The 16008-nt window shown below is 41.2% G+C and overlaps 1 protein-coding gene across 6 annotated transcripts in view; it reads left to right on the forward strand.

Moving 5' to 3' along the window:
* Window positions 1-323: 323 nt before the first annotated feature.
* Window positions 324-16008, forward strand: part of MET18 (ARM repeat superfamily protein) — a 172247-nt gene continuing 156562 nt past the window's right edge. For 4 of the 6 annotated variants that reach the window (XM_087688778.1, XM_087688781.1, XM_087688780.1 and 1 more), the window contains exon 1: window positions 327-513. In XM_087688778.1, coding sequence (XP_087544904.1) covers window positions 439-513 — 75 coding nt within the window. In that variant the 5' untranslated portion in view covers window positions 327-438. Of the gene's footprint in view, window positions 514-16008 lie in introns of all 6 variants that reach the window. The other 2 variants (XM_087688782.1, XM_087688777.1) reach the window with 2 other exon arrangements.

Genomic DNA, 16008 nt, shown 5'->3' on the forward strand with positions numbered 1-16008 from the left:
AATTTTCCCACTAATTACTTTTTGGTGGGTTGGGTATAGATTTTGTTGGTTCAGTTTACTTGGGTTGGATTTACATTTAAAAAAAGTAGCAATCACGATCTCTTACTTTTTTTAGGTGTGATTTGGATCATAGATCCTAACTCTATGAGGTCTTTAGAACCTCCGGGGAGATAGTGTAGGGTGGTTAGTCAAGATGGAACGTTATAGTGGGAACTCGTGTTGGGTGGGTAGTTAGTAGTTACTAGTAAGCCATGACATTCAATTTATATTCAATTAATACAAACATTTGTTGGCACATGACAACATATCGATTGGAGCGAATTAGCAATATCAATTGAGTAGCTATCTTGTTTTAGCTCTAATCACACCTCGGTTGGAGAGGACTTGGAACAAAATTTACACTTCGGAGGCTCGTCCCGCTCTCACTCAAGACGAGCCATGGCGTCCCCCGCTTCGAACTGGATTCTGTACGTACAGGGTTTTGTGGACCCCGACCGACCTCCTGCTCAGCAGGTATGTGTGTTTTCTCTCTGCATCTTCGGAGGAAGAGCCATGGTTGATGAGCTCGAGCTGGCTATCAAGTATGACGTAAATTCAGAAGCTCGATGATCATAGTTACTTTCCACCCATTGTGTTGGACGAATCCCCGCTTCACAGGCCTTCAATATTTGCGCTCTTGTCTTTGTCAACTCATTTCTTATTTTTGATCTGACATTGGTTAGCATCCTTCTGTTTGCAATGTTGCACATGCATTTGGCAACGTCGCAGTAGTTTTTTTACTGTGTGGCTCCAGTATTCTTACAATCATCCAGCAATATGCGATTGTGCATGCTTGATTGTGGTTATTAGAGCGTGTTTGGATTCTTTGTTGAGGCATTCTCCTTAATAATAGAGTTAAACTTTTTCAAGCCTGTAGACAGCACGCAGTTCTTCACAGGTTTGGGGAACATGTGAATTATTGGGACACCGGGTCATGTTCTCTTTGTTTCTCTCTCCCCCCTTTTCTCGTATTCGATCAATATTACATTAAAACGATGCTGATTTTTTCATTGGGTATGTATTGGTACGATAATATAAGCTGCCAACAAGTGTATGTTGGCAACAATGAATCTAATTTGGAGACGTTGAATGTGGGGAAAATAAAAGATGATATATAGAAAAGCAATGGCAAAAACTATAAGCTTTTTTAGTCCCCCTTGTGGATTCTACAATTGTATTTGTTAGTTGTGTACATTTCTTGGGTGTTAGGCTATTTATTAGGCTTGTCATTGGGTACATTTATGGGCAGGTGGATGGGCCATTTGTGCGAAGAAGACAGGATCGAAACTCAGCACAAAAAATAGTAGACAGTATGAGAGTGAAGCACGACACCCGATACAATAGACTGAAAGAGTGTAAACTAAAAGTACAAGGTACAACCCTTAAACCCTAGGGTTGTAGGGAGTGTTCACACCTAAACATGATAAGTTCACGTGAATGTGTGTCATAAGCACATATGAAATAATACCGTAAGTCTGGGGGAAAAAACCTCTCCTACCGAGAGTAAAAAGTGTCCTAGTGTCCTACTAATCACCGATACTCCTATGTGAGTGTAGGCGTAAGTGAGCCGTGAGTAAAATACCCAACAAACTCCCTTGGAGTGAAGAGTGATTTAGAGAGATTAAGCTTAACAAGCTCTATAGAGATTAAGGTTAAAAAGCTTAATGACTGAGTCGTCAGATTTCGTGGGGGGGGGCGTTTTTCAGCACGGCGCGTTTTTCGCGGAACCTCCTCAGATATCACGTCGAAAAATTGTGAAGCTTGAAGCTTTATAAAGCTTCTAAGCTTAATCTTAAGCCTTGTTGTAGTAATTAATTATGACATGAAGAAAGCTTATCTCTGATTTTTCCACGACTTGATGAAGGAGATGGATGCGTGGTCCTCCGCCTGCACAGCCTGGTCCTTCGCGATCTGAGAGTAGAAACAGGGGTTCTTGATCGCCAGAAGTCTGCCTGTATCGACGGTTCGCGACGAGATTGACTGTAGAGCTCGATCGTTCCTGGAGCTCCGCCTTCGTTCGAGATGGGTAGCGATTGGAAGCTCTTGATCTCAGCTCCGCTCTGATACCACTGGTGCGCAGATCGGTCGCAGTATGCTCACGTAGTGAATCTCGGAAGGTCCCCAAGAACAATGAACTCTACCTTTTTGCACAAAAAACAATGTAAAAGCATGAACGACAAGAAGCAAGAGACCAATTGGGTTCAATCTCCCCCATGCCTTGTGTGAGCGCTTCACAAAGCATGTATTTTATGTATATTTCCATCTTCATGCTCAATAATAGCCCAATTTACAAAAATATGACAAGCTTTTAGCTTTTGAGTTTGCTTTCTACAAAAATAGGAAATAAAGCTAATGGACGGTGCCCATGGAATCTGGCACGCCCAATCTCAATGTCCAAAATAGAAATAACATATCCGTGCGCATAGGCGCATACAAAATAATAATCAATAATCGATGTCTCAATAGACATAACAAAATATAGACGTGGCGCCTATCAAAATATAATCCAAAGGTCGAATACTCGCTAGACTCCAATGCTTTCCTCCGCCACTGCTGCTATCTCTACACATCAACTGAAGCATTCACAATCGTTAGCAAAATAATACAATTAAACCGACAAAAGTGAATACCTAGCAGTCTTCAGCTACATAAATAAATCAACTGGTTAGAAATAAATCCTAACCTTAATTTATTACGAGTGCGCACTCTAAACTCATAAACGTTTATTAATTTAATATGCATTTTGCGGAATCACCCACTATGGAATCACCCATGTACACACTAAATTAATGAAACGCCCGAAAAGGATAGGCGTCCCCATCAACTTCTCGCATAAAGAATCTTCTTTGTGTATGAGCCCCGGTCATCTAAGTTTACGGAATCCACCGTAAAACCTCACGGAATCCACCGTGGAATATGTCTCCTGGCATCATACCCCCGGGGTGGGATAGCAATTGACCTCAATTGCTATTAGCTCAATGTGGAGCTAGCAGAGTGGGGAAAACATTTAAGTCTCTAGCGTGTATCCATTGTGCTTCCTCTACAGGATGGTTGTTAAATTTTACTAGATATCCAGAATACATTCGGCCAGTTCTAGTGGTCATGTAGTCAGTGTCTATGATGGCTTTTGGTTCAAGTATTTTAGTCTCTTCCTCTAATAAAGGTGGGTTTTCATAAACAGGGTGGATAGGTAATTGGCCTCTAAATGGTCTCAATAAACTAATGTGAAATGTATTGTGAATTTTCCAATGAGATGGTAATTCTAACTTGAATGCATTATCATTAATCTTATGAATGATTCTAAATAGTCCATAGAATCTAGGAGCTAATTTGACAACTGGATGTCTATCTACACTTTGCAGTCTACGTTTTTCTATTCTAAGCCAAACATAATCATCAACTTTGAAATTCATGGCTTGTCTTTTCTTGTTGGCTTGTTTGGTATAGGATTGCTGGGCTTTAGCAATCATATCCTTAACTTCATCAAAAATACTATTATGCATAGTAGCAATATCATCAGCACTTTGAATTTTATTAGACAAAGATGCAACAGGTGTAGATAATCTATATCCATAAATGACTTCAAAAGGTGCTTTTTTTGTAGATGTGTGCGGTGTATTGTTATATGCAAACTGTAATAAATGCAGATGAGTGTCCCATGTCTGAGGTTTAGAGATAGTATATGTACGTAAAAGATCTAGAATGGTGCTATTTGTGGCTTCTGTTTGTCCATTTGTTTCTGGATGAAATGCAGATGAGAAATCAATCTTTGTGCCTAGATTTGCAAACAGTGTAATCCAAAAATTGTTACAAAATCTAGAATCACGATTTGAAATAATCACTTTTGGCAATCCATGGTTAGTAAAAACAGTTTTAAAAAATAACTGTGCTGCTTGTGATGCTGTTAAAGTTTTCTTACATGGAATAAAATATGCTTGCTTACTAAATCTATCTACAACTGTCTAAATCATGTCATGGTTAGATTTAGTATTTGGTAAACCAGTAATGAAATCCATAGAAATATGTTCCCAAGGTTTAGATGGAATAGACAAAGGCATTAGTAATCCATATTGTTTACCATGATGTCTCTTTATTCTTTGACAAATCAAACATTCAGAAACGAAATTAGATACATCTGCATCCATATGCGGCCAATAAAAATCTTCAGTTAACATGCGTAATGTAGATATGATACCTCTATGACCTTGATATGGGGGACAATGAATTTCATTCAAAACAAAAGATCGGAATGGAATAGTAACACACAGTCTCTTTTCAAAAAACATAAATCCATCATTCTATGACAATGAATCAACAGGAATGAAATTATTTTGAACTAATTTTTGCCAATCAGAATGAAAAGTAATATCCTGGTGATATGTATCTTTCATAGCAATCAAAGAATCAAAAGATATGATAGAAATATTATGAATGGCAGGTCTTCTACTCAATGCATCAGCAACTACATTTTCTTTTTCAGGTTGGTATTGAATGATAGGATGAAAACTTTGAATGAAGGAAGCCCATTTGATATGACGGTCAGAAATTTGGGGTTGGCTAAGTAAATGTCTAATGCTTTGCTGGTCAGTCTTTATCATGAATTCTGAACCCATTAAATAGTGTTTCCAATGTCTTAATGCTTGTACAACTGCTAATAGTTCTTTGTCATAAGTGGAATATTTCAGCTCAGAAGGTTTCAGCTTAGAACTAGAATATGCTATTGCATGATTGTCTTGCATTAGTACGGCTCCTATTCCTGATCCGCTAGCATCGGTCACAACTAGAAAGAATGGTCTATTAAAGTCAGGCAACTGTAGAACAGGGGCATTGGTTAATGCACGTTTCAGTAAGTCAAAGGATTTCTGCTGAGTTTCAGTCCATTGATAAACAATTCCTTTCTTGAGAAGTTTGGTTAATGGTAAAGCAAGTAATGAAAAATTACGTACAAACTTCCTATAGAAACTAGCAAGACCAAGGAATGAGCGTAACTCATGCACGTTTTTAGGAACAGGCCAATGCAATATTGCATCAATTTTCTTAGGATCAACTTTAATTCCTTCTTTTGATACAATATGACCTAAATACTCAATTTCTGTCTTAAAGAATTCACTCTTTTCAGGATTTGCAAACAATTGATTTTCTTTCAGTAATTGAAAAACTAATGATAAATGCTCATAATGCTCTTTCTCACTTTGGCTAAACACCAAAATATCATCAAAGAAAACAATCACACAGTACTGATATTTCAGAAAGATACGGTTCATCATTCTACTGAAAGTGGCAGGTGCATTAGTCAATCCGAATGGCATGACTAAGAATTCGTAATGGCCAAACTGTGTTCTGAATGCAGTCTTAAATATGTCAGATTTATCTAGCCTCACCTGATGATATCCAGACTTAAGGTCAATTTTACTAAATATAGAAGATCCTTGCAGTTTGTCCATAAGGTCATCAACTCTAGGTATAGGATACCTATTCTCTACAGTGATCTTATTTAAAGCTCGGTAGTCAATACACATACGATAGGTATTATTATTTTTCTTGACTAAGAGTACAGGTGCACCGAATGGAGAACTGCTAGGTCGAATTAAACCTTTATTTAGTAATTCTTCAACTTGACTCTGGATTTCGTTTTGCTCTATTTGATTGTGCCTATATGGTGCTTTGCAAGATGGTTGTGTGCCAGGGATTAAATCAATCTTATGGTCTTCTGGACGTGAATGTGGTAAACCTGGTGGTAGGTCTTCTGCAAAACAGTCCTTAAAATATGCAAGAAATTTCTTATGCCTAGGGTGCATATGATTTTCCTTTGCGTGCAATTCATTCACCCAAATGAGATATGATTTACTACTCTTGCGTAATGTACGTTTTGCTTGAGTATGCGAAAGCAGTGGAAAAATATTAGATGCATGCATACCATATAATGTAATAGATTTTCCTTGAAAATTAATATTCATTGTGTGCGTGGAATAATCTATATTTGGATTATGCTGGTGTCTCCAAGGCATTCCTAAAATAATGTCTCTTGACTGCAATGGGACAACTAAGAAATTTCTTCTTTCAATATATGAACCAATTTGAATCTCTAAATCTTGTACTTCTTGTGTGCCATTGTACCTAGTGCCTAAAAATGCAGCTTTTATGCGATAATGCGTAGGTACAGTCTGTAATTTCAATTCCTTTACCAATTTTGCTGAAATAAAGTCATGAGTACTACCGTCATCATGCAAGATAGTTCTTTTCTTTCCATGCACCAAACATTTCATAGTCAATAATGAATGTGGAGTAGGCATACCTGGTAAAGTGTCGGAAGTAGTAGTAGTATCATCCTCATCTTCAGTGAAATCAGGCATATCCTCATGCTCGTCTTCGTCCATGGCTCCAAGATAGTTGATATGTGCTGGTGGCTTCTTTGAATGACAATTTGCTGTGAGATGCCCAGGTTGGTGACACTTATAGCATACTATTGGTTTGGCTTTGGTTACATTATTTGCAATGGCTGGAAGTCTGGGTACATTTGGATTTGCTTGTGGAATAGGCTTAGGATTTGGATTAACATTGGGAGGTAATGCAGGTGGTTTAGCCAAATTCTTGTGGAAAGATGGTGATGAGAAACGACCTGGATTAAACCTTCTAAAATTGGAATTGAATTGTTTAGATCCATAATTACCATTGGCTTGGAATTGCTGTGGTCGTCTGTCTCTTCCGCGTAACTTATCTTCAGTGTCGTGAGCTAGTGAGATGGCGTCTTCAAGGGTAGCAGGCTTGAACATGTTCACTTCAGCGTAGTAATGTCCAAGAAGTCCAGACATATACTTCCGCTTATGTGTCGCCTCTGGTACGTCTTCAAGCATGCGTAGCTGTAGGAGTGCATTCCAAAAACGCTATAAAACTGTGGTATAGGCTCACGTTCCTGTTGTTGAAGTAAATCCCATTGCTTGATAGCCTTCTCATGAAATTGCGGTGAAAGGAAATTCTGCATGAACTTCTTCTTGAAATCTTCCCAAGTAGCAGGACATTCTATGCTCTTGCGTACTACAGTCCACCAAAGTGATGCTCTGTCTACCAAATGATTAGTAACACACTTGATTTTATCTTTTTCTGGATAAGTTTCCTCATGGAAATAGTCATCAAACTGGCTAATGAATGATAAAACAGTCTTTCCTTCTCGTATGCCATCGAAAGTGCGAAATTTGAAACTTCGTTTACTTATCTTTGATTCCTTGCGAATGGTTTGAGCTTCAAGAGTGGCGTCGATGGTACGTTGAATCAAATCTTCAGCTTGAGATTCTTCTTTGTCGGTAGACGCTCTTTGTAATTTTGTCAATTGCGCTTGCAATGCTTGCCTAGCCCTTCGTTCTTCTTTCAATTGCAGCATGATTAGATCCAGCTTTTGTTCCATGGTAGGCTCAGGTAGGTCGTCTTCAGCCATAGGATCATCCATATGTGGGGTCGTCATCCTGTAAAACTCAAAAGACCTTTCTTACTCAAAATCAAGTTAGCCGGATGAGCGTAGCTCAAATTCGGGGTTACAAGGCTATGTATTTTTGGGTATTTCTTTCTCAATTTTCAGAAAATATGCAATATTTCCGTCTTCGTTTGCTGAAAATACTTCAGCGGACCTGTAGATAGGTAGAATACTTTGCCACGAACAACTTTCCAGTTTAGAATTTTTGCGCAGGAACAAGCCTTCTAGGAGTTTTGAGCACTAGTCAGTTCTGACTCCAGTTGACTAGTCTGACTTGCAGAGTTGCAGACTTGGCCGACTTGCAGAGTTGCAGACTTGCAAAACTTAGGCCGACTTGATAAACTTGCAGGACTTGATTCCAGTTGACTTGCAGAACTTGACTTTTGATGCGCAGGACCCGGAGTTTGGTGACTTTCTTGCCCTGTGTGACTTGCAGAAACCTTGCTTTGACTTAAGAGATTAAGCTTAAAAAGCTTAATGACTGAGTCGTCAGATTTCATGGGGGGGGGCGTTTTTCAGTACGACGCGTTTTTCGCGGAACCTCCTCAGATACCACGTCGAAAAATTGTGAAGCTTGAAGCTTTATAAAGCTTCTAAGCTTAATCTTAAGCCTTGTTGTAGTAATTAATTATGACATGAAGAAAGCTTATCTCTGGTTTTTCCACGACTTAATGAAGGAGATGGATGCGTGGTCCTCCGCCTGCATAGCCTGGTCCTTCGCGATCTGAGAGTAGAAACAGGGGTTCTTGATCGCCAGAAGTCTGCCTGTATCGACGGTTCGCGATGAGATTGACTGTAGAGCCCGATCGTTCCTGGAGCTCCGCCTTCGCTCGAGATGGGTAGCGATTGGAAGCTCTTGATCTCAGTTCCGCTCTGATACCACTGGTGCACAGATCGGTCGCAGTATGCTCACGTAGTGAATCCCGGAAGGTCCCCAAGAACAATGAACTCTACATTTTTGCACAAAAAACTATGTAAAAGCATGAACGACAAGAAGCAAGAGACCAATTGGGTTCAATCTCCCCCATGCCTTGTGTGAGCGCTTCACAAAGCATGTATTTTATGTATATTTCCATCTTCATGCTTAATAATAGCCCAATTTACAAAAATATGACAAGCTTTTAGCTTTTGAGTTTGCTTTCTACAAAAATAGGAAATAAAGCTAATGGACGGTGCCCATGGAATTTGGCACGCTCAATCTCAATGTCCAAAATAGAAATAATATATCCGTGCGCATAGGCGCATACAAAATAATAATCAATAATCGATGTCTCAATAGACATAACAAAATATAGGCGTGGCGCCTATCAAAATATAATCCAAAGGTCGAATACTCGCTAGACTCCAATGCTTTCCTCCGCCACTGCTGCTATCTCTACACATCAACTGAAGCATTCACAATCGTTAGTAAAATAATACAATTAAACCGACAAAAGTGAATACCTAGCAGTCTTCAGCTACATAAATAAATCAACTGGTTAGAAATAAATCCTAACCTTAATTTATTACGAGTACGCACTCTAAACTCATAAACGTTTATTAATTTAATATGCATTTTGTGGAATCACCCGCTATGGAATCACCCATGTACACACTAAATTAATGAAACGCCCGAAAATGACAGGCGTCTCCATCAACTTCTCGCACAAAGAATCTTCTTTGTGTATGAGCCCCGGTCATCTAAGTTTACGGAATCCACCGTAAAACCTCACGGAATCCACCGTGGAATATGCCTCTTGGCATCATACTGGTGCGCAGATCGGTCGCAGTATGCTCACGTAGTGAATCCCGGAAGGTCCCCAAGAACAATGAACTCTACCTTTTTGCACAAAAAACAATGTAAAAGCATGAACGACAAGAAGCAAGAGACCAATTGGGTTCAATCTCCCCCATGCCTTGTGTGAGCGCTTCACAAAGCATGTATTTTATGTATATTTCCATCTTCATGCTCAATAATAGCCCAATTTACAAAAATATGACAAGCTTTTAGCTTTTGAGTTTGCTTTCTACAAAAATAGGAAATAAAGCTAATGGACGGTGCCCATGGAATCTGGCACGCCCAATCTCAATGTCCAAAATAGAAATAACATATCCGTGCGCATAGGCGCATACAAAATAATAATCAATAATCGATGTCTTAATAGACATAACAAAATATAGGCGTGGCGCCTATCAAAATATAATCCAAAGGTCGAATACTCGCTAGACTCCAATGCTTTCCTCCGCCACTGTTGCTATCTCTACACATCAACTGAAGCATTCACAATCGTTAGTAAAATAATACAATTAAACCGACAAAAGTGAATACCTAGCAGTCTTCAGCTACATAAATAAATCAACTGGTTAGAAATAAATCCTAACCTTAATTTATTACGAGTGCGCACTCTAAACTCATAAACGTTTATTAATTTAAGATGCATTTTGCGGAATCACCCGCTATGGAATCACCCATGTACACACTAAATTAATGAAACGCCCGAAAAGGACAGGCGTCCCCATCAACTTCTCGCACAAAGAATCTTCTTTGTGTATGAGCCTCGGTCATCTAAGTTTACGGAATCCACCGTAAAACCTCACGGAATCCACCGTGGAATATGCCTCCTGGCATCAAGAGTAGACTCGAATGAGCTGTTTATGAATCCTTGGCTAAGCAAGAAAGCATCTATCTTTGCATACCAAGCTCTAGGAGCTTGTTTCAAACCATATAAAGCTTGTTTAAGCTTGCAAACCAAGTGTTCTGATCCCTCAATTGCAAAACAAATGGGCTGCTGTACATATACTTCCTCATGAAGTTCCCCATGTAAAAATGCAGTTTTAATATCCAATTGATGCACAGTCCATCCATAATGAGTAGCCAAAGCAACCATAGACTTAATGGTCGTCATCTGGGAAGTAGGAGCAAATGTCTTCTCATAGTCAATGCCTTTCTTCTGTGCATAGCCTTTAGCTACAAGCCTTGCCTTGTATTTGTCAATGGATCTATCTGCATTCCGTTTCAGCTTGTAGACCCATTTTGTTCCAATGGTTTTCTTCCCAAATGGCAAAGACACTGACTGTTAATTCAGGCCATTTTTGCTGTTTATGGCAGTTTTTGACTGGCTGCCGTCTGTGCTTGTGTTTTGGCTGTGTTTCCTCTCTACATTCTATCTCTTCTCTACTTCTCTTTTGCTGACAAATACTTTGCTAACATCCTCTCTCAGATCATGGGTGATCTGATACAATACAATAGTCCAATGAAAAGGGATCAGAAACTATACAACATAGAACCACCAAGTAGAACCATGGATACCCAAGCAGTGGGTGATCAAGCCACCACCAAGGTGCCTCGGAGAGAACGTGATGTCGATGTCGATCGTACCAAACACCTGAAAATAGAGATCATAGCATGCCTCTGTGTCCATGACCAATGTCTCGCAGTAGCATACAAGACCATCCTGTTAAAAATGCCACTGAACATATGTGACCATGGATTCCCCGCCTTTGGCCAGACTGCCAAAGTGTCCCCTGATGTGAACGCCAGACGAAAGCCTATCGCTCTCTGTCAGATAACCAGCTCAGCATGAATCTGGATATCAATCCCAGCTCCAGGATTTGATTTCGCCAGATTGAAGTCGATGCGTCAAGGACGTCCCTCTCTGGAACCTGCGCACCTGTATAAAAGTATAGATGAGGCGCGGCTGCCCCATCTGAACACCCGCTCACACTCCCTCTCTGGCACAAGAGAGTCGTGAGGGATGACCTCATCACCACCACTAGAAAGCAGCCGAGGAAGGGGCCACCAAGCCCTTCCCGCGATCCGAAGAAGAGGATCCCTTCCGCGCCTTGGACTTCACCTTGGTCAGAGGATCGGAGTCGGAGTCTGATGAAGGAAGCATTGGTAATGTGCCGGAAGCCGCCCCTGTAATCTCAAGGATGTCTCATGCTCAAGAAGCATCGAGGTCATATGTGTAAAACTGACAGGAGTCGATGATGTTTGTGCCCGCAAAGCATTGGCCACTCCATCAAACTCCAGGGGGAGCTTGTAGAGGACCGTCCCGACGAGATGCGACTCGGGAAGAGCAGATTGCATGTGCCGAAGCTGGTCCTGTACCTGCGTAACACGAAGAAGAAAAGACTGAATAGTATCTTTCAGCTCAAACTTCATCTGCTGGAGCTGACCATAAAGTGTGACTGCCCGCATGGTGGAAGGTGCCTTGTACATCTGCTGCAACTTCTGCCATACTTCAGGAGATGTCCTACAGGAGGTAACCGCCGGTAAGACCGCTTTAGAAATACACCGAAGCAACGCCGAGTAAGCACGGGCATCGTCCGAGTCCCATGTGAGCACCGCTTCCTCATGGTTGTCCTCATCAAAATCTTCAGGAAGAGAAGAAGGACGGAGAGGTGGAGCAATAGCTCCACAGACGATGTACCATAACCGCTTCTGCACAAACCAAGCTTTCATGACAGCACTCCATGTGAGATAATCAGGGCCATGTAACTTATCATCAGTGGAAGTGCACAGAGGAGCCATATGGAGAGGATAAGAAGAGAAGTAGAGAAGAGATGGAATTTAGAGAGGAAACACAGCCAAAACACAAGCACAGACTGCAGAAAATGAGAGTTCACATGCAATAGAACCCAAAATCTGATCAATAGAAGACAAAATCTGCTGCAGAAAGTCAAAAACTGCCAAAAACAGCAAAAACGGCCTGAATTAACAGTCACCCAGCCACGAGAGATGCTGAATCAGTAAAACGCAGACTGTAAACTGGAGAAAAACAGGTAGAAAACTGTCGCCAGCAGCTGCAGATGAAAAACACAGGCAGTAGAGGGTGCGTAGGCAGCAGGCGATGGCAAAACTGCAAAAAGCGCAGGCTGAAAACAGCCCCAAAACAGGTCGCCTGGCTGCGACAGTAGTCGCCTGATCAGCAGGGGTACAAAACAGTCCTGAAATCAGCAAGAAAACACAGCAGAAACACAAATCCTGAAAACTGATACCATGTCAGAAGTGGAGCAGCGGTGGAAGCATAAACATGTGCTGAAATAAACTGCTGAAACACAAGACAAAAAGAGAAAAGAAAAGAACACGATACAGATGAGAACTCAGATGTATGCATGGGAAATGGAATCCAAATATCTGAACACGAGACAGTCGCATACAACAGTGAGTCACTGGCTGCGTGGGCACTGGCACTGGCTCTGGCTCTGGCTCCTCTCTCCACAGAGTGCGCAGATGGTGAAGATGATGATTGACTGAGGAGGAGCCACTGAGTATAAAGAGGCTGAAAAAGTGGGGAGCAATAATGTTGGTCGGACAGCATTAATGCTGGCCGATTGATGCATAAAATGCTCCACTAGCATAAAATGCCACACCAGAAAAATACCTAAAATACCTAATAAAAATGCTCAGCCTAGATCAAGCTCAGACTCACACATGAGCTGACAAATACTCTGCTAACAAATCATGTGTTCTTTGTCTCTCACCATGCATCTATCATCATTAAATGTGACCTACAATCCACAACATGCCAAAGAAGAAATAGAGAGCAGATTCTTCTTTATGCCTGGCACGAATAAAGCATCCTGTAGGTGGAGAATAGAGCCATCAATGGCTGTGAACACAATCTCCCCAATACCTCTAACAGGATATGATGCATTATTGGCACACTGCACAAACTTGCCAACTAGAGTTGCACCAACAGAAGCAAATAAATCTCTGCGAGATGTAATATGTCTAGAAGCACCACTGTCAAAAAACCAAGTGCTCGATCAGCCCAAGAAGTGTCATTACTGCATGTGTAAAAGCAATAGTCCGTGTCTGCAACAAAGGATGCGGACTCAGTAGGAGTGGAAGGAGCATCAGGAATAGACATTTCTAACTCCTCCTTGGCAATGCGCTTTCTGTGCTTAGTGATGTAGTGGCTTGGCTTCTTGCAATAATGGCATTTACCCTTTTTGGCTTGTGTACCCCTTGTTTTTTACTTACCTGTGATGTGCCAAAAGTCCCAGAACTCTGCGGAGCATTCTTTACTTGGCTGCCTTTGCCTTTTTGTCTAGCCATAAAAGCGTGCTTAGAGGCTATAGCATCCACACCACTATTTCTTCTTGTTTGCTCCTTCTCTAGAAGCAAACTGACTAACTGAAGAAGAGTGATTGGCTGTGCAGCAATCCTCACGGTGAGATTTAAAGCCATATGAAAAGCCAAGTACGAAGGAGGTAATGAGTTTAAAGTGGTAGATATCATCTGTGCATTCAAATAGTACTCATCAACATTCATGAGTTGCTCACGCAAGTCTTGAATTTTGTTCAAGTGATCCTGAATCGAATCACCCTTATCCATTTTAAATGTCTCTAGCTCTTTCTTTAAGAAAGAGATGCGAGTTTCATTCTTGCCTACAAACATTTGCTCCAAAGTTAGCCAAGCTTCTCGTGAACAAGCTGCTGAACGAATATGGGGGATTATTGACCACTGAACTGCCAATGCAATCAACGACAAAGCGTGTGCATCCCGTGTGTCCCATGCTTTTTGAGCTGCTGTTCTTTGTGGAAGTGGCTGAAGTTGAGCAGGCTGAGGTTCCCGTTGTGCCCGTCCGCCTGGAGGAGGAGTGGTGTGCAACATAGGGGCGGACAGGAGGCAGTTTGGCGTGTGGCGCAAGAAGCAAGTCGAGCTGCTACAGGTCGTGGTGAATGTGACGGGGCAAAGTTGTACAGAGCCAGAAGCTCCCAAAGGCTTAGTGGAGTTGAGGAGAACCTGAGCTTCAGCTGAACAGAGCCAATGTTGCTTCGATACCAAATGTGCGAAGAAGGCAAGATCGAAGCTCAGCACAGAAAACAGTAGACAGTATGAGAGTGAAGCACGATACCCAATGCAATAGACTGAAAGAGTGTAAACTAAAAGTACAAGGTACAACCCCTAAACCTTAGGGTTGTAGGGGGCGTTCACACTCGAACACGATAAGTGTCCGTAAATGTGTATCATAAGCACATACGAAATAAAACCATAAGTCTGGGGGAAAAAACCTTTCCTATCGAGAGTAAAAAGTGCCCTAGTGTCCTACTGATCACCGACACTCCTATGTGAGCATAGGCGTAAGTGAGGCGTGAGTGAAATACCCAACACCATTTAGGGCTAGCTCATTTATCTCGGCTCTCATCTTAGAGCCCATATATACTCCACTCCTCCTCTAGTCTTGTTGTATTGGATCATGTCCACTCGGAGAGGAGGAGAGTGGAGGTACTACTGGTCACCAAATGTGCCATTCACCTATGTGGGTATAGTGTTATGGACTCCATTGCCTGTTCACACATTGTTTGATTTCATATGTTCTCTCTATTGCTGTTCATTTTTCTTAGTGTTCAATAGTTGTGATTCTTCAGCTTTCTTTGCTCATTTTGACATGGTATTAAACCACCCATGGTGTTGGTTTTGGTGCCTTGTGTTATTGTTACTCGCTATTTTGAGGTCTCAAAGTGTTGTAATTTATTACTTAAGCTTGCTACATATGGGGTGACATGTTCCTTAGCTGGGTGACTTGATTTGCTGCTCCTTGAGCCACTGAACTTTGTGTTTTTCATTGTTGGAGCTGCATATTACTGCCTTTTACTGCTAGAAGCCCTAAACCCTAAACCGTAAACCCCAAGTGCTAAACCCAATATCCTAAATCGTCTTTGTATTGGACGCCTTTATGGATAGTTGGGTAGCCTATTTTGGGCTAGCTCATTTGTCTTGGGTCTTGCCCTAGTGTCTATATATACTCCACTCCTCCATTCTTGTTACATCGGATCACATCTACTTGGAGAGAGGAAGTGTAGAGGTACTGGTTGTCACCAGACTTGCCATTCACCTATGTGGTTTGTACAGTACACCCCTTGTATTGTGTTATGGATTCCATTGTTCGTTCATTCATTCAAAGTTTTTGCGCTCTCTCTTTCATTGTTTATTCTTCTCAATGTTTAGCATCTTGATTCTTTCGCCTCCATTGCTCATTCTCACATGGTAACAAATGATCAATATTGTTGGCTTTGGTGCTTTGTGTTGTTGTTATTGACTGTTTTAGGTCTTGAATTTCTGCATTCTGTTGCTCCTGGACCTGTTGGACGTGTTTTGCTGTTAGTCTGAGCTATTGAATATTGTGTTTATGCCGTTGGAGCTTCTTGCATTTTGCATTGTTCATCTTTAACCCTTCATCTACTACAGACAATTTGCTTCTATGCGACATCCTTCTTGTTGCTGCTGACCTTATTTTCCTACTAGAATGAAGCTTATACCTTGCATTTTTTGGTGTTACGCTCATTGAGGACTGAAACTGCTTTAGTTGGGCTGCTACACCTGTTACCATGCTGCTGCATCTCTCGACGATCTTGCTTTTGTTGGCTCATTGTATAGATTGTGGTAAACTTTGCGTATTTGCTGATATGATTATATGCACACTTATGCATTTTGCATTTGTGTTTCGTATTTTCAATTTTAGAGAGGAGTGTTGGTGGTGTGATTACTCAATACCCTCACTTCACTTCTA

Source organism: Lygodium microphyllum, chromosome 11 (assembly GCF_053477565.2).
Source record: "Lygodium microphyllum isolate KBCC chromosome 11, Lygodium_microphyllum_v1.1.10, whole genome shotgun sequence".
NCBI classification, from domain to species: domain Eukaryota; kingdom Viridiplantae; phylum Streptophyta; class Polypodiopsida; order Schizaeales; family Lygodiaceae; genus Lygodium; species Lygodium microphyllum.